Consider the following 26,797-nt stretch of genomic DNA (forward strand, 5'->3'; position numbering starts at 1 on the left):
GTAACTCTTCCAAGCCACATTTCAGCAGAGAGCGGACAAATGATTTTTTAAAAATGTAATTGCCAGTTGTTGTGTTCTCTCTCTCTTGTGCTTAAAGCGTACGTGATGCTAATGTTCTTTTGCCCATTAAACGAAAGATTGTGTGGGTGGCTGAAAATGTTCCCTAGTTATGGGTGGAGTTTTGAGGGCTAATATCATAAAAACAGATCATTTATTTTCTAGAATGAGGCCATTCAGCCCATCGAGTCTGCACTGACCCTCTGAAAGAGCACTCTGCCTCGGCCCACTCTCCTGCCCTATTCCTGTAACTGCACCTAACCTGCACACCTTTGGGGGAGAAACCGGAGCACCCGGAGGAAATTCACACAAACACTGGGAGACGGTGCAAACTCCACGACAGGCAGTGACCCAAGGCCGGAATCAAACTCTGGTACTGTGAGGCAGCAGTGCTAAAAACTGTGTCGCTGTAGTTAAATTCAACTACTAAGTAGAAAAATATAGGGTTTGCCTCGTGTAGTAGCGATACTGTTGATTAAGTTTAGGAAATCACCATGACGAGATGATTTGCTGTTAATTAGATCTTGAGATGTGCTACCATGCAACCTAAAAGCCATTTTCTCCTCAATCATGTATTGATTGTGTTCTTTCCCTGCATAAGGAAGCCTAAAGAATGAGAAAAGACCTAATACTGCCCGTGTCTCACTCACTGTCATAAATAGATGGTTACAACCCATTCCAACTTGCTCATTGGAGCATTTATTGCATTCTTGGTTTAGAAATAGCCAGAGATTAGTGAGATCATTATCATTTTGAGGATAGGGCTTGTTTTACACAGCCAAATTTTTGTATGTTCAGTTTGTCTTTTTACTATTGCAGTTACACTTTTTTTAAGGAATTATATATGCCCTGTGGTATTCATATTCTCACATTACTTTGTTAAACAATAAATCTTGCGAGTCTATTCAGTCTCTATGATAAGGACTCTTTATGATACAGAACTTTTTAAATGTAATATTTATTTTTCTTGTTTAAACTGCTTTGTTCCCGCTTTGCAAGATTATCATATCTAAGCAAGAATGTCTCTGCTCTATATCTGTTTAAAGTTTTACTGTTTCCTTTTTTCTCTTCTCTTTCCCCCCCCCCCCCCCCCCCCTCCCCCCTCCCCCCCCCCAATCTTGCATTTCATTTTTTTCCCTATATTTTATTGACCTTTTGTGAAATGATCAATGCAAGGCCAATTTAGACGAATAAAGAACCGAACTAATTTCAAAGAAATGTGGTTGACGCTTAAAAAGCCTCTGAAATGGCCGAGGCAATTAAGGTTGAGCAGTAAATGCTGGCCCAGCCAACAATGCCCTAACCCCAGACTCAGAGCTCCAATCTGAGTGTGAAATGTGGCTGGCTTGGGGCACTGTAGTTTCTGTAGCCACATAGTACCAGCTCCTTTTACACCCTGCTTATGGCTCGCTGCTACACCTCCCTCCCATTTAATCTATACTTTTCATGGGTCTTTTTCTACATTACTTTACCAAACTGATCTTTGATTATATTCAGCTGCTCCATTGGTGTTTTGTCTTGCTGCTTTTTATAATGTTCACATCAGAAATATAACTGGTGCACCTTTGCTTCGTAAGTTTGGTTTACTGGTCGTTTCTTTGCTCTTTCTCTAATTGCCTTGTTTCCCAGTTTATCTGTCCCAACATTTGAAGTCTCGAGTGTCTTATTTGTTTCCTGTACTTTATTAGGTTTCAATACGATTTAGCAGGAGGAACAAACAGTTGCTATTTCATAGTCTGTTACTTATTTTGATGGTTTATTTATCCAGCTATTATACAGCTCAACTCTTTTGCCAATTTTAATTAGCTATCCCATACAAAATCACTTGCTGCGGGGTATATATTGCATACCATACTGGGCTTATGTACATGATCAATGTCGTCAGATCCTTGAAGACCTGTGCGCAGAATTGAACACAGCCTTGAGCAAAGACCGAAATGGTCAATGAATATGATGTGAACGATGGACTTCACTAGGTGGAGAGACTGGAAAAGCTGGGGTTTTCAGAGCAGAATAGGTTTAAAAGGCTATTTGTTCGTAGTGGCCAAAACCATTAAGGCTTTTGGTAGATGTTTCCCGTGACAAAGGGATTGATAACCAGTAGACAGATTGCATGGAATGAAGGAAGCCATTTGGCCTATCATGTCTGAGAACAACTTGCCAAGTACCATTCTCCGCCTTTCTCCCCATAACCCTGCATATTTTACCTTTCAGGTAAGTCAAATTCCTTTTGAGTGCTTTGATTGAACTTGCCTCAGTGCATTGCATACTCCAGCCACTTGCAGCTTAAAAGAGTTTTCCTGCTGTTACTTTTTTTGCTTCTTTTACAAACAAATCTGTGCTATCTCATTCTCCATCCTTTCATGAGTTTCTCCCCTTTCATGAGTTTCTCCCTATCTACTCTGTTCGGACCACATGATTTTGAAAACTGAAGGGACACAGTCCCAATTTCTCCGATTCTATTTAAATTGATTGGCGACATGATAATTTAATTGTCTGGATAGCTCTTTCAAAGATACCGCGCCCGCAAGAGGGTGACAATGGCCTCCTGTGCTGTATCATTCTGTTTCTCAGAATAATTAAAAAATATTTTAATTCATATTTTCTTGGGCAACCAGACCTTTATCAAAAGGATAATTGCTTTCTGTCGTATTGAAAATAATGCCTGTATTGCATTTTCATAGGTTGCGAAGATATTGTGATGGAGAGCATCTCCCTGGACACCTTGATTTCCATTCTGAAATGGAGTTCACAGCCTTATGGTTCTAAATGGGTTTATCGACAGGCACTTAACTTCTTATGTGAGGAATTCACTTCCGTCATGATCTCAGATGTATTCTTTGAACTCAGCAAGGACCATTTGCCTACTGTCCTACAGTCAGACTATCTGCAGGTATTCGATTATTTCATCTGACTGAGATTGAGAAAATCTAAATATGAAGTGAATTTATAATTTGACAAAGCTAATATATGCACTCTTATAGATTGCTTAGCAGTGTGGGTTTAAAACTCTTAAACTGCCCCTGCTTTCACAATTAGATGAGTTTGAAGATAACTATTAGAGGAAATGGACTGCTTGTTTAACCTGTGTCAAATATGGAACTGTGTTAATGTGTCCAAACTGATGTACCTCAACTTGAGCACAACAATTTGCCCAAATAAGCTGAAAAATCAGTTCAGAATATTTTGAACAATGTTTGATTTTGGTTGTTAAAATTATTCATATACTCGACATGCCTTTAAATGTTGAAAATATGTGTAATGTTTTAACTGAAAAAGGACTACTGGAGTGTACCGTCCTAAGGTGTCACAACATTAGCAATTGCTGTTGCATTTTAATTTCAATTTAGGTTGGTATCCAAACGAACAGAGTACTGAAAGATTTGCTTGAAATTCCATTTATTCATTATATTATGTTAGCTTCCTGAAAACACAAAAGGCGTACTGTTTATATAAGGCCTATCCCTCAAGCATGCACTGTGATTTCACACAGACTCTATTCAATTATTACAGGGTGTTGGGACTGGAAATGACTGGAGCCTTTGTCCTAACTGCATTGAACCAGGCACAATGGAAACAATAAAATTCACTTTCCAGCAGAATTGCATAATGTTTCAAAATAAAACTTTAAATTATTTTCAGTGCGCAAAGCTTACCACTAAGAAGACATTTCATAGTCTTCAAATTTGAGAATTCCGATTTGAGAAATGTTTAGTGTTTCGTATTTAAAAGGCTCCAATTCACATTTGTGTCTGTACATGCAATTCCATCCAATTCCTGCAAACTGCAGTTTGGGATAATCATTTAGGTGGAAGAATTAATTTAAACTACAGAAAATACAAGGAGGCTCTTCATAGTGCAGAGGAGAAACCGGCTAGATGGCAACATGCCACTAAAAGGATCAAATCTATAGGTTTGATGTCCCATCTCTTGCCAAAGGCATCATTCTTTAAATCAGTGATACTGGTTCAGAGTTGTAATTTAACTTATTCCTGACCTATTTCCCATTCCTCTGTTTCTCTCTGTTTTACTTTCTAAAAAAAATTAAAGCTTCCATCGGGGGCAAGAGAGACCTTTTAACAATGATTATTATTGTTACAAGTAGGCTTACATTAACACTGCAATGAAGTTACTGTGAAAATCCCCTAGTCGCTGAACTCCGGCGCCTGTTCGGGTACACTGAGGGAGAATTCAGAATGTCCAAATTACCTAACAGCACGTCTTTCGGGACGTGTGGGAGGAAACCGGAGCGCCCGGAGGAAACCCACGCAGACACTGAGAGAATGTGCAGACTCTTGCACAGACAGTGACCCAAGCCAGGAAAAGCCCCTAGTCGCCACGTTCCGGTGTCTGTTCGGGTACACTGATGGAGAATTCAGAATGTCCAATTCACCTAACAGCACGACTTGTGGGAGGAAACCGGAACACCCGGAGAAAACACACGGGGGAGAACCTGCAGATGCTGCACAGATAATGATCCAAGCAGGAATCGAACCTGTGACCGTGGTGCTATGAAGCAGCAGTGCAAACCACCGTGCTACCATGCTTGCCCAATGTTTGGATAAAAATGTTGGTGTTCATAGTCAGAATCTTATTTATAGAAATAAGTTGTGACAACTGACCATTACTTGAGTAACTGCACAGAATTTCTAATATCCTGATTATGGTATGCAGTTTTATGACATATAACAAAAATCCAGAACCTTTCATTTCTATAAGGGACAATTGGGAATAAAGAACAAATGCCAATATTAATTTTTAAAATCCTGCCGTTTCTGTTCCTGTGTGCTTAAAGAAGTAGTTTCAAGTAGGCAATCGACTTTCGACCTTTCATTCAAAATTTTGATTCATCCTCTACTGCCCGCCCAAACTCTGCCTGTTTGCTCACTGAGTGATCTTCACTTCCCTTAGCCTCTACACTGAGCGGCTTCTGATCCTAGGCCATTTCACCCTCCATCTAAATTCATCAAGTTCTTTTTGTTCTGAGTTCACTGTCTGTCTACCTTCCCTTAATCTCTATCTCGCATGTAAATTCCTCAACCCATATATAGGGCCGTGCAATCTCATAGCCTTGCTACTCCCATAATTGCAATCACTTTTTCGAATCACTTATCCTCATCTGGCTTCCCCCTCAGAACCCCATTTCCTCCTGTATCTGTCACAGCGTGGAAGAGGCCCTTCGGCACATCGGCCAATCGGGTCTGCACCAACGCATGAAAAACACCTGACCTACCTCTCTAATCCCATTTGCCAGCACTTGGTCCATAGCCTTGAACGTTATGACATGCCAAGTACTCCTCCAGATACTTTTTAAAGGATGTGGGGCAACTCTCCCCTACCACCCACCCCCGGCAGTGAATTTCAGAATGTGTCGTCGTCCCCCCGTCCCCCCCTCCCGCAATGGTTAGCACTGCCTCACGGTGCAGAGGACCTGGGTTTGATCCCTGCCCTGGGTCACTGGTCATGTGGAGTTTGCACATTCTCCCCGTGTCTGCATGAATCCCACCCCCACGACTCAAAGATATGCAGGGTAGGTGGATTGGCCACACAAAATTCTCCCTTAATTGGAAATAAAATTAATTTGGTGCTTTAAATTTATTTTTTAAAATAACTTAAATGTTCCAACCCAGGTATCATCCTGGTGAATCACCTCTGCATCCCCTCCAGTGCAATCACATCTTTCCCACAATGTGCCGATCAAAATTGCACACACTATCAAGCTGTGGCCTCACCAAAGTTCTATACAACTCCAACATGACCTCCTTCTCCTGTAATCTATGCCTTGATTGATTAAAGGCAAGAGTCCCATATGCCTTTTTCGCCACCTGTTAAACTGCCCGTCTACCTTCAGAAATCTATGAACAAACACATCAAGTTCCCTTTGTTCCTCGGAACTTCCCTGTGTCATGCCATTCATTGAATGCTTCCTTGTGTATCACCTCACACTTTTCAGGGTTAAATTCCATCTGCCACTTATCTGCCCATTTGATCATCCCGTTTATATCTTCCTGTAACCCAAGACACTCGATCTCACTGTTAGAACCCCAAATTAGTTTGTTTGAGATAGCTCCCTAAAATGCAAAATTGCATTCTTGAAATCTCAAACGTCTAACCTTTGGCAATCCATTAATCACAACATTTTCGTAGCTACCAATCTGTTCAACCACATCCTCATCTCCATTGAAATCATTACTCTGTTTCACACTGGCCATTTCCTGGTTCATCCCTCATCTCCCTAAGTCCAAGGTTTGCAGACTTGAATGGATATACCAACAGGTTTAGCCATTCACAACCAGATCTGGTTAGATCACGTAAAGCACCATTGGATCCTGCTCTTGTCTGGCAAAGTTACTTTCTATTACAAACTCATCCTGGAATGTAAAGGTAACCCCTGGCTTCTTTTCTCTAATGCAAGCCGCATTATAATAATCTTAATTGTCACAAGTCGGCTTACATTAATATTGCAATGAAATTACCGTGAATTCCTCTAGTCGCCACGTTCCGGCGCCTATTCGGGTACACTGAGGGAGAATTCAAAATGTCCAAATTACCTAACGACATGTCTTTCAGGACTTGTGGGAGGATACTGGAGCACCCGGAGGAAATCCACGCAGACACGGGAGAATGTGCAGACTCCGTACAGACAGTGACCCAAGCCGGGAATCAAACCTGCGACCCTGGACACTGACCTTTTTCAATGTTCCAGGTTTACAATATACCAGCTCAGTCTGTGATGGCAGCACCCGGGCTTCAGTTTATGGGCTGCGATTTACCTGTTAAATTGAATTTGCACCTGAACAGCTGACACTGTTTAGATTCTGAAGTGTGGGATTTGCAGTAAAGAAGTCATTAACAGGCAATCGTGCCGTGAACTATGATGACCCTGGTTAACTCTTCAAATGTCTGCTGTCTCATGGTGCCGAGGACCTGGGTTCAATCCGGCTCTGAGTCGCTATCTGTGTGAAGTTTGCACATTCTCCCCATGTCTGCGTGGGTTTCACCCCCCCACAACCCAAAAAGATGTGCATGGTAGGTGAATTGGCCATGTTAAATTGCCTCTTAATTGAAAAAAAGAATTGGGTACTCTAAATTTATTTTTAAAACTCTTCTGTAGCATTCTTTTTGCTAAGTCACATATCCTTCCTTGAGATCAACTTTTATAAAGACATTTTTGACACAACTTCAAATTTCACATGATACTTATAGATGTGTTTATTGTCTTTTATGGGATGACATGCTATAAGGGATGACATGCTAATGCTTCAGGTATTAGCAGGTACTAAATGTATATTTTATTAAAGCATTACAGAGTTAGAATGAACTGGCTTTGAATATCCTGTATGATACCAGCTTTCCTCCGGATGCCAGACTTTTTGTTATAAATTAATCGTGCATTTTTGTTTAAGGCTAGTGAGCAAGATATTCTAAAATACATGAATAAATGGGGAGAACATCAACTCATCAAACAGATGGCAGAAAGAGGTGAGAATGTGTTTATAAATTAATCTTAATCTCTGGTGAAACAAGTGTACAAGTTTATACTTTCGGAAGTCATTGTGCAAAATTCAGAACTTGAAGATGAACATTATTTCAAGTCTTTTGATGTCAAAAAAGAATCCAATCTGTTTCCTTACAATTATTTGAAAGTACCTGTGCTTGTTTTCGAGATGGTGTGATTACTGAAGCAGATTTTATTCAGTGTCATTTTTTTTTAATGCCCTTAATTTGCACAAAACTAATCCAGTTTGAATTTGGATGAATTTATTTTTCTGTAGGGTTTGCTTAATAATAATAATAATAATAATAATAACCTTTTATTGCCACAAGTATGAAGTTATTGTGAAAAGCCCCTAGTCGCCACATTCCAGCGCCTGTTCGGGTAAGCTGGTATGGGAATTGAACCCGCGCTGCTGGCCTTGTTCTGCATCACAAACCAGCTGTCTAGCCCACTACACTAAACCAGTTCTCCACTGAGCTAAACCAGCCCTTACTTTTGATTATTATGGTAATTATCATCTGTATTTCACTCGGATTGAAACTGTACCACCCGGAACCCATTGAGTGAATTGTGGAAAGCAACATGACTCTGTGTGTAATTTGAAGGAAAATGAATTCTTGGATCAATGTATGTTTCTGGAAAAAGTAAATTGGATTCTATTTTTAAATGCAAGAATGTTGGTGTCAACATTCTGTACATATGTTACCCAAATAACTAATTTTGGGATGATGTTGAATCCTAATATGGTGATTGTTCAGGTTTTTTTTTAAATCAACCTGGTGTTATTTTATGGATAATTGAAAATACATAATATCTAGAAGTACTGGAGTTTTTTTCATTCTTTCAAAGCAATTATATTAACCATATTCAAAGCAAATTATTGATATGGGGGAGTCTTTTTATTTTAATTTAGTCCTTCTCTATATTTGTGATTAAATGTGATTAGTTTCAGAGCAAAGGAATGAGAAATAAAGGAAGTCCATCAGCACGCTGCATCCTTTCATCCTATTAATGTAATTGTTGCTGCTATTTTTTTGTAACCTTTTTGTACACAAAATTTATGCATCTCCAACCTCTTAGTGAAATGGGCCCAGTTCCTGTTCGAACAGTGCAATTGATTTTTTTTGCTACAGTAGTTCTGTTTTGCAAGGTGACTTGAGTGTGCAGAGGCAGCTCACTTCAAATCAATTTTGCGTGCAACCTGGTTATCCTGTCCTAACCTTGGACAAAATGCTCCCTCCAAATTTGCAGTAGATTCCCCTCGCTTTAAAAGCTTAGGTTATATTTATTCAATCTTCAATTAACCTCTTTTCAAATTGAACACTAGGATTATGAATGAGATGGACTAGTGAGTTTGTTGGCAATGCACACAATGAATGCTGTGTATTTTGAATAAATTGTATGCGACTTGTCAAAACTAGCCGTTTACCTTTTAAATATGAACAAGATCTATATAAATTGACCTCGTTCAAAGCTATGCCCGTGTTCTCGTAAAACAAGCCCCGGACACGTGTGCTCTTCGCCTGTGTTGGCTCCTGGTTCAACGACACTTTGATTTTAAAATGTTAACTTGTGTACAATGAGGATGAACAACAATGCCTCCTCCATGATAGTCATCAATACTGGGGCCCCGCAAGGTTGCATACTCAGTGCTCTACTATACTCCCTATACACACACAACAGTTTGGCAAACTTTGGCTCCATCTCTATCTACAAGTTTGCTGACGACACGACCATAATGGCTCGGATGTCGAACAACAATGAGTCAGAATACAGGAGGGAGATAGAGAACCTAGTGGAGTGGTGTAATAAGGACAATCTCTCCCTCAACACCAGCAAAACTAAAGAGCTGGTCATGGACGTCAGGAAGCAAAGTATCATACACACCCCTGTCTGCATCAATGGTGCTGAGATAGAGATGGTTGATAGCTTCAAATTCCTAGGTGTGCACATCAACAATCTGTCCTGGTCCACCCACTTCGACGCTACGACCAAGAAAGCACAACAGTGCCGATACTTCCTCGGGAAACTAAGGAAATCAGCATGTCCACATTGACTCTTGGCAATTTTTACAGATTCACCACAGAGTATATCCTATCTGGCTGCATCACAGCCTGGTATGGCAACTGCTCGGCACAAGACCGTAAGAAATGACAGAAAGTCATGAGCACAGTCCAGTCCATCACGTGAACCCGCCTCCCATTCATTGACTCTGTCTACACCTCCCGCTGCTTTGGAAAAGCGGGCAGCATAATAATCCAAGCCCCCACCCCCCCCCCCCCCCCCCCCCCCCCCCCCCCCCCCCCCCATTCACTCTTACAACTTCTTCCATTGGGCAGGAGAAACAAAAGTCTGAGACCACGCACTTAACAGATTCAAAACAGCTTCTTCCCCGCTGTTACCAGACTCCTAAATGACCCTCTTATGGACTGATCTGATCTCTTCACACACCTTCTCTACTGAATGGTTCTACACTCTTGTATGCTTCACCCGATGCCTGTGTCTACGTATTTACATTGTGTATTTATGTTTGCCCTATTTATTTTCATGTATAGAATGATCTGTCTGGACTGTATGCAGAATACTTTTCACTGTACCTCGGAACACGTGACAATAAACAAATCCAAGATCCAAGTCCCTCCATGACTTTGCACCTCGCAATCTCTTTGCTCCTCCAATTCTGGCCACGTATACATCTGTTGTCAACCATGTCTTTGCCTGTCCAGGCCACAAGGTCCGGAATTCCCATCCTAAACCTCACTGCGCTTCTATCTTTCCTCTAAGCTCTTTGCTGAAACCCAAATCCTCAATCAAGCTTTTGGTCATATGCGTGCATACAAACATGAATTAGGAGCAGGAATAGGCCACTCAGCCCTTCCGAGCCTGCTCCGCCATTCAGTAAGATTATGGCTGATGTGATTGTAATCTCAACCCCACATTCCTGCCTACCCCCAATAACCTTTCTCTCCTTTGTTAATCAAAAATATGACTAGCTTTGCCTTTCACCGCCTTTTGAGGAAGAGTTATGAAGACTTCCTGCCCTCAAAAAATTTTTCATTTGTCTTAAATGAGAAACCTATTATTTTTTTTAACTGATCCGTAGTTCTAGATTCTCCCACAAGAAGAAACATTTTTCCAAATCCACCCTGTCAATACTCCTCAGAATCTTAAGATTTCGATCAAGTTGACTGTTACTCTTCAAAACTCCAGTGGATACAAGACTAACCACTCCAACCTTTCCTGATAATACAACCCGCCCATTCCTGGTATCAGTTTAGTAAACCTTCTCTGTGCTGCTTCTAATGCATTTACATCTTTCCTTGGATAAGGAGACCAGTACTGTGCAGAGTACTGCTGATGTGGTCTCACGAGTGCCCTGTACAACTGGAGCATAGCCGTCCAACTTGAATCAATTCCTCTCGATAAACATTCTATTAGTTTTCCTAATTACTTGATGTATCTTTTGTGATTCATGCATTAAGACATCCAGATCCCTCTGCACCTCGGAGCCCTGCGTTTTTTATTCTGCCAAAATAGACAATTTCGCATTTTACCACATTATACTCCATTTGCCATATCTTTGTCCTGTAACTTAACCTATCTATGTCTCTTTGTAAGTCTCCTTGTGCCCTGTTCACCACTTAGTTCCCTCCTATATGTGTCACCAGCAAATTTAGCAACCATACCTTTGGTCCCATGATCCAAGTCATTTACACCTGTCCTCAAGTGGCTAAGTGTCAAAAATTGATGTGTCTGTGAAGTGCTGTGGGGCGTGCTAAATAAGTGCAAATTATTGCTATGTATTAGTTTTCTTTTGTCTTCAGATCGTCAGAATGCAAAATATTGCAATGTTTTCTACTAATGTTTTGTTTTTTGGTTTAGAGCCAAATCTGCTGAGTGGAACTGCACACAGTGTAAACAAGCGAGGTGTAAAGCGACGTGATCTTGACCTAGAGGAACTAAAAGAGATCTTGTCCCCACTACTGCCTCATATTCGCATAGATCATATTCTACCCCAAACCAGCGAGGTTCTCAATGATGCTGTAGGTTTCAGCACTTTTCTTTTTTTTAAAGGAAAATGTGATGTCTAAATTCAATGGGTCTGAATTAAATAGTTCATTTTTAAGACCCATGTGTTATCAGATTCTGTGGGTGAGATTTCTAGGAGACCACTTGCCCAATGTCTCCAGCATTGGTTCACTGTAACTGGCTGTTGTATGTAAGCAAATGGAGCTTGTGGCTATTGGTGGCACTCTGTACCTCTGTTGCATGCTTCTCCCTGCCTCATTTATTGCTTTGATCAGTACTGCCATCTGGCAACATAAAACTAGGTTGTAGCAGTTGGATTATGGATGGGAAATGAATCTAATTATTGTAGAGCATGCAGCTTTTTGTTTTGAACTACTGTGCTAAGGGAATAATGACTTTTAGTCTGGGTGGGGAATCTTTATTCTATTACTATCCTTGATCACTAAATGCAAGTAGAACTGTACTTGCTATTCTCCCAGGTAAGCAATATAAATACAAGAGGATAATATAATAGCGCATCTAATTTTTGAAATCTGTTCCATTTGGTGAGTTTTACAAAGTAAAACCAGAAGTTGCAAACCAGTTGAAACATTGATAGCATTTAATAATACCATTTTTGCTCTTTAGATAAAAAGAGGACTGATTAGCACACCACCATCAGATATGCTGCCAACAGCTGAAGGTGGGAAATCTCATGCTTGGATACGTCAGAAGAATGCTGGGATATATGTGAAGCCTCGTTTATTTGCACCATATGTGGAAGAGGCAAAGGTACACTTGTGCAAAAGAAAATCATGTTGCAAATCTGGAAAGATGTATTTGTTAAATACATTGTACTTTGCAATTCAGTGCCTCCAATATTAACTAATATCCGCCATGGACTATTTTATGTTTTATTCTATATCGTGTTTGACTAAAGTACCATATTCTTCTGAGTAAATAGGTGCAGTAGTATATTTAGAATACACTCAACAAGAAGTGCTTCAACTTGTCCAGGCTTGGCTTACTGATAATTCAAATTTGGCGCAGTGCCACATGCTTAGTCCATCCAATTAGAAGATGGCATGTCACAGTCAGTCCTGCTGGGATCCTCCATTGTGTACTAGGCAGTTGGCATGTTTAACTGCCTGAGATCTGGCACTGGGAGACCTGATGAGAGTAAGAAACGCTTCCAGAGCGAGCATGAAGTAGAAACGATGGTAACATCTGAACTAACACAAGCTCGAGACCGGAGTGTAAATTTTCATCCAGCTAGTTTTGATGCCTCAATTTTCATTATAGATTTCTGATTTGTAATATTGACCTTTACATTTATCACACTGTTTTAATGGAAAGTCTGAATAAGTGACAGATAAAAGTAGGTGTGTGACTGAGTAAAGGACTTGAGTCTATATATAAATCTAATAATAAATTACAAGTATTTCATGGTAACCTTTTTCAGTTTGGCACAAATATTAATTAATATTTTGGTATTCTGTGTCTCATATCAGATTTGAACTCTTAAATTCCACCTTGTGAGTTGGTCTTTTCTTTGCACACTTGTGCCATTCAGTTGGCTCCTCTAGTCTGCAGGTTGTGTTTGCCTCCATTCATTGCATCCAATTTAATGTCAATAAGCTGCAAACCATGGGGAGACAGTGGGATCGTGGTAATGCGTCTGGACTAGTAATCCAGAGGGCCAGGCTAATGCTCTGGGGACATGGATTCAAATCCCAACATGGCAGCCAATAGAATTTAAATTCAGTTAACAAAATATGGTCATAACAATATGATTGAAAGCTGGTATCATCAATTATTGTAAAATCCCATCTGGTTCACTGGTGTCCTTTACAGAAGAAAATGTGACGTCAATACCTGGTCTGGCCATGCCTTTTACTGTAGCGAAGGATAGGTTTAGGTATTTGGGGAATCGGGTAGCGAGGCAATGGACGGGGCTCCACAAGTGGAACTTAACGAAGCTGGTGGAGCAGGCTAGGGAGGATCTTAAGAGGTGGGATACACTGCACTTAACGTTGGCAGGGAGGGTCCAAGTGGTGAAAATGAATATTCTGCCGAGGGTCTTGTTTATCTTTCAAGCTCTCCCGATCTTTATATCAAAGGCCTTTTTTCGGAAAGCGGACACGATCGTTTCTGACTTTGTATAGGCGGGGAAGGTGCTGAGGGTGGGGAGGACCCTGCTGCAGAGGCAGCAAGGGGGGTTGACGTTGCCGTACTTGCTTCATTATTATTTGATGGCGAATGTTGACAAGGAACGGCGGTGGTGGAAAGGAGAAGGGGGTAGAGTGGGTTAGGATGGAGGAGGAATCTTGTAAGGGGTCTAGTTTGAGGGCTATGGTAACAGCAGTATTGCCAATGGCTCCGAGTAGATATTTGAGGAGCCCAGTGGTGCAGTCCACGGTGAAGATATGGAATCAGCTGAGGAGGCATTTTAGGGTGGAAGGGATGTCGGTGCTAATGCTGCTGTGTGAGAATCATGGGTTTGAGCCGGAGGGGGGGGGGGGGAGCGAAGAGAGAGAGGGGAGGGGGTAGGAGGATTGTGTATACAGGAAGTGGAGGGGAGTGCGGCTGGTCAAGGTGAGGGATCTGTATTTGGAGGAAGGGTTCGCCAGTCTGGAGGAGCTAAGGGAGAGGTTAGAGCTGCCGAGGGGGAATGAGTTCGGGTATCTGCGAAAGGTCTGGTTCCCTAGATTGCCGGGATACACCCTGCTGGAGCGACTGCTGCTCCCGGATGTGGATGGGGAGGGAAGAATATATACAAGTGGCTGGGGGAGCAGGGAGGCGAATGGGTGGTGAAGATCAAAGAGAAATGGGAAGGGGAGTTGGGCGGGGCGATCAATTGGGGAGTATGGAGTGAGGCACAGCGTAGGGTAAACGGGACCTCCATGTGCAAGGATGAGCCTGATACAGTTTTAAGGTGGTGCACAGGGTGCATATGGCTTGGGCGAGAATGAGTGGGTTCTTTCGGGGTGGGGGGGGGGGGGGGGGGGGGGAGCAGGTGAGTGAGAGGGGTGTGGGCGGGGCCAGCGAATCACGCGCACATGTTTGAGTGTTGCGAAAAATTGGGAAGATTCTGGGCAGGAGTGTTCGCAGTCTTAGCCAGGATAGTGGAGGAGGAGGTGGATCCGGACCCTTTGGTGATATTTGGGGTCGCCTTGAAGTTGGAGCTTATGGAGAGGAGGAAGACCGGCGCAACGGCGAATTTTGCTGGAGTGATAGTCGGCATCGCCACCTGGGGTGGCGGTTGGATGACCAATACAACTTCCTGCGATTAGAGAAGATGAAGTATGAGTTAAGAGACTCTTCAGGGAGGTTTGAGGAAAGGTGGGGGGTTTTTGTGACCGTGTTTGAGGGGCTGTTCGTCGCAGGGAGGTGGGGGTGAAAGAGGAAAAATCTGTACAGACTGTATAGTTGATTGTTGGGAAGCATGTTTCCGGGGGTATTTGTTTGCTATAACCTGTTTTGATACATGTTTATATACATAGATACATAGAAGATAGGAGCAGGTGGATGCCTTTTGGCCCTTCGAGCCTGCTCCGCCATTCATCACGATCATGGCTGATCATCAAACTCAATACCTTAATCCTGCTTTCTCCCCATAGCCTTTGATCCCATTCTTCCATTCTCCCCAAGTGCTATATCTAGCCGCCTCTTGAATACATTCAAAGTTTTGGCATCAACCACTTCCTGTGGTAATGAATTCCACAGGCTCACCACTCTTTGTATGATGAAATGTCTCCTTATATCTGTCCGAAATGGTTTACCCTGAATCGTCATACTGTGACCCCTAGTTTTGGACGCATCCATCATTGGTAACATCTTCCCTGCATTTACCCTGTCTAGTATCGTTAAAATTTTATAAGTCTCTATGCGATCCCCCCATATTCTTCTGAACTCCAGCGAGAACAATCCCAACCTAGTCAATCTCTCCTCGGATGACAGTCCCGCCAGCCCTGGAATCAGTCTGGTAAACCTTCGCTGCACTCCCTCTAGAGCAAGAACACCGTTTCTCAGAGAAGGAGACCAAAACTACGCACACTACTCCAGGTGTGGCCTCACCTAGGCCCTGTATAATTGCAGCAACATATCCCTGCTTCTCTACTCGAAGCCTCTCGCTGTGAAGGCCAACATACCATAAGCCTTGTTTACCGCCTGCTGCACCTGCATGCTTACCTTCCAACGACTGGTGCACAAGGACACCCAGGTCCTGATGCACACTCCCCTCTCCCAATTTCTAACCATTCAGGTAGTAATCTGCCTTCCTGTTTTTGCTTCCAAAGTGAATAAGCTCGCACTTATCCAAATTACACTGTATCTGCCATTGATTTGTCCACTTGCCCAACCTGTCCAGATCATGCTGCAGCATCCCTGCATCTTCGTCACAATTCACCATCCCACCTAACTTGATATCATCTGCAAACTTTGAGATGTTACATTTTGTTCCATCATCCAAATTATTAATATATATAGCTGGGGTCCCAGCACCGATCCTTGTGGTACCCCACTAGTTTCTGTTTGCCAATTTGAAAAGGACACATTAATCCCTTCTCTTTGTTTCCTGTCTGCCAGCCAGTTTTCTATCCACCTCAATACATTTCCCCCAATCCCATGTGCTTTAATTTTTAAAAATAATCTCTTATGCGGGACTTTGTCAAATGCTTTCTGAAAGTCCAAATATATCACATCGACTGGCTCCCCCTTGTCAACTGTACTGGTTACATCTTCAAAGAATTCCAACAGATTTGTCAAGCATAATTTTCTCTTTGTAAATCCATGCTGACTCTGACTGATTCTTCCACTGCTTTCTAAATGTTCTGCTATCAAATCCTTGATAATGGAATCAAGCATTTTCCCCACTACCGATGTTAGGCTTACTGGACTATAATTCCCTACTTTCTCTCTACCTCACTTTTTGAATATCAGAGTGACGTGTGCTACCTTCCAATCTGCAGGGACAGTTCTAGAGTCTATAGAATCCCGGAAGATGACCCCCAATGCGTCCACTATTTCCAGGGCCGCCTCCTTCTGCACTCTGGGATGCAGATTCTCAGGCCCTGGGGATTTATCCGCCTTCAAACCCATCAATTTTCCCAGCACCATTTCTCTACTAATGCTGATCTCCCTCAGTTCTTCCCTCTCATTAAACTTTTCATTTTCTAGCATTCCAGGTATCTGATTTGTGTCCTCTTTTGTGAAGACAGAACCAAAATATGTATTCAATTTCTCAGCCATTTCTTTGTCCCTTATTATTCATTCACTTATTTCTGTCTGTAGGGGGCCTACATTTCTCTTTACCAATCTCTTTCTCTTCACATGTCTATAGAAACTCTTAGTGTCAGTCTTTTATGCTCCCTGCAAGCTTCCTTTCGTACTGTACTTTCCCCTTCTTTATCAATCCCTTTGTCCTTGTTTGAATTCGAAACTGCTCCCAATCCTCAGGCCTATTATTTTTCTTGGCCAATCTGTATGCTTCTTCCTTGGATCAGATACTATTTCTAATTTCCTTTGTAAGCCATGGATTCGCACCCTTACCCCCTTTGCTTTTCTGTCAGACAGGAATGAATAGTTGCTGTAGTTTCCCATGCGTTCCTTGAATGTTTGCCATTGTCTATCCACTGTCATCCCTTTAAGTAACTCTATAAATTAAGGCAATCTATCAAGGCCAACTCACGCCTCATATCTTCATAGGTCCCTTTCTTAAGATTCAGCATCCTAGTCTCTGAATCATCTACTTCACTCTCCACCTTGATAAAAAATTCTGGTCGCTCATCCCCAAGGGGTCTCGTACAGCCCGATTGGCAACGATTCCCTTTTCATTACACAGTACCCAGTCTACGATGGCCTGTTCTCTAGTTGGTTCCTCCACATATTGGTCAAGAAAACCATCCCGTATACACTCCAGGGATTCCTCCTCCTACGGCATTGTGGCTAATTTGATTTGCCCAATCTATGTGAAGATTAAAATCGCCCATGATCGCCGATATTCCCTTATTACATGCATCTCTAATTTTATTTGTAATACAATACATTTTTTAAAAAAGATACCTGGTCTGGCCTACATGTGACTCCAGACCAACACAGTCTTGTTGCCCTTGAACTGCGGAAAGTTCAGAGATGAGCATATCCCTTCCCACATCCCCTGCTAGTAATGCTCACATCCTAGGAAAGGATAAAGAAAGAAAACACTTGATTTTTCTCTTGGCACAGTTCCACATTTTTATTATGCAGTTGTGTAATTTAGAACATGTTTCCTGCTTCTTGAGTGGACAAGTTTAGTTTTGCATTGACACGGTAATATGAGTGAGACAGTTACCTTGTGTAGGCAGGAAAGAAAGTGGGGTTGAGGCTACAGTCAGATCAGCCACTATTATTAAGTGCCGGCGCAGGCTTCATGGGTTGAATGGCCTACCCCTGCTCCTGAATTTATATGGCTCTAAATTACTGTGACTTGGAATTATGGCATGTAGACTTGAGTTGCTAATTCTCCACATCCAACCAGTTTGTCCTAACAGTATGCAAAATAATTCAGTTTGAGAGGAAATCTTAATAGTCAGCGGTGTACTGTTGTACCCTCTGGTACTATTGGTAGCAACTGCCTGTTCTCCATAGATCAGAAATGGTATATGGCAGGAATAGGCTTGGAGTTGTATAATAATAGAATGTTGCTCATCTCCCAAACAGTCTTTAGTTGAGTTATTGAGATTAATAATTTTGCTTTAAGTAGGGTTAACAATAGACTCATCGCAAGATAACTAATGCCTTTATGGCATTTGAATTGCTCATGGTTGCATTAAATTACCAGGCTGCAACCTATAGTGGAAAGATTTTAAAATTAATTAACAATATTTTTAAATTATAATTCACCCTTTAATTTCATTTTTACATATTTTGCTGTTTATTACAATAAATGCACTTTTATTTATCCATTAAGTTGTACAATCGCTGTCCTTGTGTGATGATTGTGAATTTTTGTTCGTAGACTGTTTTGGATGAGATGATGGTAGAGCAGACTGACCTGGTACGATTGCGCATGGTTCGCATGTCCAATGTACCAGACACACTGTACATGGTGAACAGTGCAGTACCACAATGTTGTCATTTAATGAGTCACCAGCCGATAGGTACACCGTCCAACCCTCCTTCAATCATTGCCAATGAAATACCTGGTGAGTGTGTGCATGTTTTGTGGTTTGATTGCAGTTTGTTTTGATAAACAGGGCCAAAATTAGCTTATGCTTCTCTCCTGCCATTCCTACTCTGACCACATCACTTGTGTGATGATGCAGCAGTTGAGAAATCTGAAATGTTAACAACCAGTTGCTTCAGCATGTGAGAACAGGTATTACCATTATCACTGCCTTGTTATTTCGTGCATAAAGAGCTTTATCAGACACTTAACATGATTGCAGCTTAAATGAGGATGCATTTAAGGTAAAATCTTTAGCTTGTGTTAGTCCAATAGATTATAACTGATGTACTTGCTGAGTTGGTTTGAAGCCTGGAGGACCAAGTCATTACCTTTTGCTTTCATTCTATATTTTGCTCGGATGATAAAAGTTTTAAGTTTGTTTATTAACTTGCCTAAGAAGTGATTCAAGTAAGCTGGCTTCTCTCCCCCCCCCCCCCCCCCCCCCCCCCCCCCCCCATAATAATGGGCACAGATATCCAGTTTGGATCACGGGGCTTCACCTGAGTCCTGCTACCATATAAGTGGATTTAAAGCTGTGGGAATCAAATCTCAAAAGAAGAAACCGATGTCATTGAACCACTGAAGATATTAATAGCAGATCCAAGTTTAAAAAAAATAAAAATAAATTTAGATTACTCAATTCATTTTTTCCAATAAAGGGGCAATTAAGCGTAGCCAATCCACCTACCCTGCACATCTTTGGGTTGATGGGCAAAACCCACGCAAACACAGGAGAATGTGCAACCTCCACATGGACAGTGACCCAGAGCCGGGATCGAACCTGAGACCTCGGCACCGCGTTGCAGCAGGGCTAACTATTGTGTAATTTGCTGCCCTAGATCTAGTTTTTTTTTTAAACAGTTGTGTAACCTCTCGATACACTCACTGCAGCGTTTATGCATAAATAGTGACCACTTAGGTGAGGCATATTGCCCTAGATTAGAAGCTGGAGGCAAAACAAATCCCTGCTTCTCTTTATCTGCCCCCCAACCCATATTTCACCCCCCCCCCCCCCCCCCCCCCAAACACCCCTATGAAATGGTTATAATGCAGGACTTCATGCAAAGTATATTCTAAATAAGCATTATTTTACAGTCCCCCCATTGAAAATGGTAAAAGATATGATCCGGCGTCTGCAGGAACTTAGACACACTGATCAGGTCCAACGTGCGTATGCTTTGAATTGTGGAGAAGGAGCAACCGTAAGCTATGAAATTCAGATTCGGGTGTTGAGGGAATTTAACCTGCCCGATGCTGCTGTTGAGCTACTTCAGGTATGCGAAATGTGACTGATGGTACAAAATAGTATAATTGGCTAATCGAAAACTTAAATGTAGAATGTTGTATTCTAAAATTGTGCAAATTAATTCTCAGAAAACAGTGTCATGCATTATTACATTACTGGCCAAAGCAGTTTGCTGCAAAATATACCCAGTTAATCAAGATTTCCAAAATTATTTTCAAATTGTTTGTGCTGCAATGAAAATGTTTCATCTGCATATTAGAAATTTTTCTTCCTGGTAGCACCCCATAGAGCAAGTCCTTTTTTCTTTTTTTTATAAAAAGGTTTTGTATTTCTGAAAGAAACTTTAGTATGTGGAGTGTGTTCACAGCAGGATAGGCCTGCTAATGAATTGCTTTTGTTCCCCATAGAATCCTCATAAATTCTTTCCTCATGAGCGATTTGGTGATGAGAGTCCAGTGCTGGCTCTTCGACAGCATGGCCACTACAGGATGAACAGCTCACCAGATGGAGAATATGGTGATATTGACCCTTGTGCAGCATTTCACCCAACTTTACCACCACCCCCACCACCATACCACCCTCCTGCTCCACCGGCTCATGAAAAGCACAAAGCAGACTGGAGGCAGCGGCTGCCTGGCCAATTGTCATCCCGCTCCTTGTCATATCCTTGTAACCGCTCTTTGCTTTATCCTGCGCTATCTTCCAGGCCTATTTATCCATCTGGTGGTAAAGTAATGATGCCTCCTGATTGCACCAATTCTGCCGGATTGGTCCGGATGACACCAGAACTAGGGGTAAGCTTTGACTTCCAAATATTGAATCAATGCATTGAGCATCAAGTTAACTTATGAGCAAGGTCCCTATTTTACTTTAATTAAGTAAAAGATCCCACCCCACTGCAGAATTGGGCATAATGGATTTTCTTTTCTAAACAAAAAAAAAAGCACTTGTGGTTTGAGTCTGCTCAGAAAACTGTAGAAAATACTGATATACCAGTCCAGCCATAAGGTTTGATTGTAAAAGTAGGGAAATAAACACACATGTGCTAGAGGACTCCCTACTTTGGATCTGCTAAGAATTCTTAGCTGTCCTTTGCTTTTTTGCCTTTTATTCAACTGATAGAATCCCCTATAACGCAGAAGGAGGATATTCAACCCATCAAGTCTGTACCAACACTCTGTCAAATGTGCGATCTCCTCCTCCATGGCTGCCACCGGAAGTCTGTACTAACACTCTGAAAGAGCACCCTAGCCAGGCTCCCCACCCCCCCAAAATCTTGTATCACCACTTAACCCACACATCCCCGGGTAAATTAGCTTGGCCAATCCACCTAACCTGCACATGTTTGGAAGGAACATGTGGGAGGAAACTGGGGCACTCGGAGGAAACCCACGCAGCATGGGGTGATTGTGCAAACTCCACACCGACAGTCACGCAAGGAATTGAATCCGGATCCCTGGCACTGAGGCAGCAGTGCTTAACCACTGTTCCACCGTGCTACTTAAATGAAAGTTTTTTAAATTAAGATTTAATCTCATTTATTTAAAATACTTTGTTGGTAAATGTGTGACAAATTAGCTCAACATTGATAGGCTATGTTGCTTATTTTAAAAAGCCGTAGAGCTGGAAAACAATTGTTCGATATGTGCCATTTTATAAATGTCTTTTTTTAAATTCTTCTAGAATACTGAAGGTACCTTAAATGAGCAAATGCCAGACATCGCAATGGGTGTGACATCCTTGAGTAACCTATCACTGAGGGATCGAAGGTTCCCAGAATTGACTTTAAATGCTGAAGTAAACCAAATGGTTTTAGATTCTGCATCATTTCCACGCCCTGCTCTGTATATACACAACAGACATGTACACAGTACAAGGAGGAAACCTACTGAGCTGAAAGTGGAATCTCGGGAAGGCCTGCTGGAGTACCCAGATCTGTATGACTTCTCTTCCAGTACAGCTTACCGATCATGCACTCCAGGAACCAGTAGGCGGACACCTGCTCTTCCACAGGGAACATACTTAGGCCCAGATTTGTACAGTCACAGTCGGCCAGCAGCAGCAGGCTTCAAGATGACCTCACTTTGCAGTGAAACTTCAAATAAACCTGACGAACCAAGGAGAGAATATTTCCTGCCTCCTGAAGTTCACCAGCCTAGATCCAGTGATCCACCATACTTTGATTTCTTGGAACAGCCTCCGCACAGGTTGGACTTGGCATTGTTACAGGAGTCTAGTGGAGGTTCTCTGCATACTAGAAGTAGGGGCTTAATGGAGACCGATCTGACTTATGGCCTAACAGCCAGTCGAGCTATAGGTATGTCCTGCAACTCTGAGAACCATGAAGCCAGCTGCAACAGAAGGTCATCCGATGGTGACATGCTGGAGCCTAGGGTCAGTGCTCAACTGCATAGAAGCATTCCGAACAATCGGGAAGATACATTAAGCCGGGAAAGGAGGTCACCAAACAGACCTGATCTGCCATACAAAAAATCTGCCCTCTAATGATGACAGTAATCTAGTCTACCTTTTCAGCAGATGACTCCATTATTAACTTTGCTTTCATAATATTTTGTACATAACATTTCTACCTTAAACTGAACTGTTTTTAAGTAGTTTTCTATGACTTTTGTTGTATCTTGGGAGACCAGGTCTTGAACCAGTATTGCCATTCTTTCTAATGTTTAAATAGTCTGCTTAATCGAGTTTACCATTTTGAAAAAAAAGCTTGATCTGTTGCCTCCTTTTTACAGGTTTGTTTAAAAGAAAATCTACGTTTTTTGCGTATTGAATTAAGGCTGTATGATGTTTAATGGCGAGCTGTACATCTGAAAAGTACTCTGATATGCATTGTTGTATTTTCTCATTTTTGAGAAAGTTTATAATCTTAATAGAAGGGACGGTATTCTTCTAAAGTATATTGTTGGCATTGGAATACGTGTGCAAGAGAAGGGTGTCTGTATTCTACTGGCCACCTGCCTGTATTGAGAGAGAGCTCAGATCCTAGTCAATCTGAATCAGTAGTCTTAACCTTGGGACAATCAGATTGCTGTGACAATCGGTTTATAAATGTTTTAATATATGGTGAGAAGCTGAATCCCAAAGGCAGAAATACCAGCAACACAGATGTAGTAGCTGGGAGTTCCATCCAAAGCTACTGACATGTCTTTTGCTTGGTTATTGATCTGTGGTGGGATACATGAAACCGTTTTGGCCTTTTTCCTCATCATTTGATTAGCTGCTTCTCCAATTTCTGGATGGATTGACAAATGTTGGTCTCTGAAGTGGTGTAAAGTATTGGAAACAATCAACCACATTTGATGAAAAAGCTAGAATACGAGCTGTACGTATGATTTTAAAATTCTTGCATTTCCCCTGGTTGCATCCAAGTAGACTTTGCATATTGCACATTGTTTCAGGCTACGTAGCTCACTTAACTGAGGGGCTTTCTTGTTACCCCGCATGTAGTGAGCTGTGGGCTCAATTCCTAGGTGAGTGTAAGATCCAATGTTATTCTCGACTTTCATGTACTTGCACAGTTAGTTTGAAGAGGATAACACTGTTACACTAATCCTGGAGGCAAGGTAAAAAAATACGTAGATTGTAATTGTTGTAGCAAGTGTGCAGATTCAAAAAATTGCATATAGAAACCTCTAAGCTTGTTGCAGCTGATGAGCTACTTAGTGTATTAGTTTTAATTCGATTGTGCTAGCTTTTACATTTCATTACTTCTGATCCATAGTACATGACAGTTGTGCACAGTGTTAGTTTTTTTTCATGTCCTTCCCGTTCAGTATTTGTTTTTTTTTGTTTGCATGGATGATGAGGATTTGAAGTAAATTGGGAGACGACAGGAAAATGTAAAGCACTGGTGGTACAAAAACTGATCTAATCACTGCTACTATGCAATCTCATTATCTATCTTTACAGTGGTACTGGAATGAAAATGATCTGATAGTAAGGAGCTGGAATGTAATCATGGAAGATTCAAAAATTTCGGCCAGAAACGTGTTCTCATGAGCTTGTTGTAGCTGATGAGCTACTTAAGTGTACTTTAGCAGTGCTGTAACACTCACCTCTGAGTCAGAAGGTGTGGGTTCAAATTCCACTCTTAGAGACTTGAGCGTTAAACTTTAAGGTAATACTCCACTGCAGTACTGGCGTGTTTTCTCAGGTGGACATAAAAGATCCCAAGGCACAATTTTGAAGCGCAGCAGGGGAGTTCGCCCGGGTGATCTGGCCAGAGGTTTTAACTCCTCTTTCCCCCCCCCCCCCCCATAATGCTGAGGGCTTTTCTTGAGCTACTTTTTATTTTTGGGGAGCTACCCTTTGGTTTTCAGAGTCTCCATTTCCATTCTCACGGACTCCTTTATTTAGTGATGCATTCATAAAATCTCCTAGAGTGCAGAAGGCCATTTGGTCCATCCAGTCTGTACCGACCCTCTGAAAGAGCACCACCGCCCCGGCCCAATCCCCGTAACCCCGCCTAACCGTTGGACAGTAAGGGGCCATTTTGCATAGCCAATCTACCTAACCTAAGACACTGGCAGTATCAAACTGCGCACAGCCAACTGAGGTCAGAATCAAACTCGGGTCCCTGATGCTGTGAGGCAGCAGTGCTAACCGTTGTGCCATCCGGGCATAGTAACATTACTCTCTGTATTGTGCTCACGTGCAGGATCTTTGGATTCGCACAGAGGCAGAATTCAACAAATTCCTCTACCGTCAACATACAAGGAAAGCATTCATTTCCTAGACACCACTATATTAAAACTGGCACAAGACAGCAGGCATGAGATAGCAACTTTTCTCCCCCCAATTTAAATGACACTTGTCCCCATAAAAAAAGCCTTCATTCTAAACACTCCACTGACTGGTGTGGTTACAGCTAATGCATTTCCATCGCATATGCACAAAGCTGGAAGTTTTTAACTGGTCAGATAACTACCTTTTTACAGCATCTCAGATTTAAATCTAAATTAATCTAGCATCAGTTCCTGTTTACGGAAGAATTCCAAACTTCTGCCCTTTGTGGGCATTAGTCTTTGCTAGTTTCACTCTGGAAAGATTGCGTTCTAATTTTTGGATTATGCTCCCTAATTCTAGATTCCGATGAATTAATTTATCATTTATCTCATTACCCTTCATTACAAACAGTGACTACATTTCCAAAGTATTTAATTGACTATAAAGCACTTTGGAATGTCAGATGGTCATAAGCACTACAAAAATGTGAGTATTCGCACTCCACTTCCTGCTTCTCCAAGCACAGGCTGATTTTCTCCCACATTTGCTGATAACTCATTTACAGCACTGGAGAGAAACAACCTGTGCTTGGGAGGAGATCCTCTATCATCACCACTTTTCCCTCATTGATTACTCCCATGATGGAATTTCCCAGGGCTTTTTGGGGATTGCAGAGTGAATTTGCCTGCAGCTGTTGTGTATTTTGAGCCCTGATCCTGGCTAAATACTGATTTCATAATCATCTCTAAAAACAAATTAGCCAGCTCATATTGCATTGTTGTTTGTGGAACCTTGTTGTATGCGAATTGGCTGCTGCATTTTGGACATTACACCAGTGACTCAACTTCAAAAATGCTGCATAGTTTAGAGGTGTCATGGAGTCTTTTCTTTCATTACCCATGCTGAATAAGGATGTTGCTTTCAGGGAAAGAGGATGACGTTTTTTTTCCATCTCAAATTACATTGGGTATGGTGTATTGTTTCCAGTTACCTCTATTTTATTGCAATTCTATTGGAACTTTAAGCAAATGATTGGAAATAAACAGTAAAACTAAGACTTTTTAATTTAAAAAATGTTGCACAGAAGCTATGTACATTAAACGGTGCTCGTTTTCTGCCGTGTGCAGGTTTATTTTCAAAATTCTAAATGTTTATGCCTGAAATCTTGTCTAAACTGATGATTGTCTCACCGTTTGAAACAAAATATAGGATAACCAACCTTTGTGGAAACTCCCAGTATACAGCACAGCATTTCAAAGCTGCCTGACCTGCTGCTAATTTTATATTGTCCTGACTTGTAGCTGTGTACTCCCCACACCCCACCCCCGATTGCATGCTCTTAAATTGCAGTTATTTAGCAATTTAATTTTGGTTGAATGATAAAACTTGCATAAACTATTGGAATCTGTTTAAAGTTTTTTTTTGTGTTTGGTAACAAAAGAATTCTGAAACTTGCATTATTGATGTTAATCCTTTCATGATTTATTTTGGATGCTTCTGATCTAGCCTGTTACTGGGATACAGTAAAGTGCCTTCCATGCTAAAGGCTCAAGTATCAGTAATTTAGATCAAATGTCCTATGCAAGTGATTTCTACAAACTGCATAACCATCTTTGTAGATTCTACTATGCTTAAATGTATATAGTGTTTTTAAAGAGACTTATTTTTATTTTAGCATCTTAATGAGATTGTTATTGCTCAGTAAGATGCATCTCCTTATCAAGTACCATGGCAGTTGTATAGAATCTGATCTATTTTTCTACTGTTTCTGGGGGAAAAAAGCATGTAACATTCTACATTGCCATACAAGTGGTGTTTCAAATAAATGGCCTATGGAATATGTCTTGTTCATTTTTAAATTGTAACATTTCTGATTTTTAAGAAATTGGAAACCGTATACTGCAGAGTGTGTCATCTTTCAAATATCCTAGTCATGCCCAAAGCTGTTACCAGGAGAGTGTGGTTCCTGAGCCTCTTGTAATCACAACCACTCATAGGTCCCATTGCTGATTTCTTATTGTGGTTACTGTGTCAT

At 41.5% G+C, this 26,797-nt stretch overlaps 1 protein-coding gene across 2 annotated transcripts in view; it reads left to right on the forward strand.

Annotated features, from left to right (window-relative positions):
• The window catches only part of btbd7 (BTB (POZ) domain containing 7), a 73,638-nt gene extending 47,036 nt beyond the window's left edge, over positions 1-26,602 (forward strand). For both annotated transcript variants that reach the window (XM_038775058.1, XM_038775067.1), the window contains exons 4-11: positions 2,742-2,950; positions 7,464-7,539; positions 11,438-11,598; positions 12,212-12,355; positions 18,561-18,747; positions 19,866-20,044; positions 20,424-20,810; positions 21,700-26,602. In XM_038775058.1, the coding sequence (XP_038630986.1) occupies positions 2,742-2,950; positions 7,464-7,539; positions 11,438-11,598; positions 12,212-12,355; positions 18,561-18,747; positions 19,866-20,044; positions 20,424-20,810; positions 21,700-22,521 (2,165 nt within the window). In that variant the 3' untranslated portion in view covers positions 22,522-26,602. The remainder of the gene's footprint in view (positions 1-2,741; positions 2,951-7,463; positions 7,540-11,437; positions 11,599-12,211; positions 12,356-18,560; positions 18,748-19,865; positions 20,045-20,423; positions 20,811-21,699) is intronic.
• Positions 26,603-26,797: the final 195 nt, after the last annotated feature.

Source organism: Scyliorhinus canicula, chromosome 2 (assembly GCF_902713615.1).
Source record: "Scyliorhinus canicula chromosome 2, sScyCan1.1, whole genome shotgun sequence".
Classification (NCBI taxonomy): Eukaryota; Metazoa; Chordata; class Chondrichthyes; order Carcharhiniformes; family Scyliorhinidae; genus Scyliorhinus; species Scyliorhinus canicula.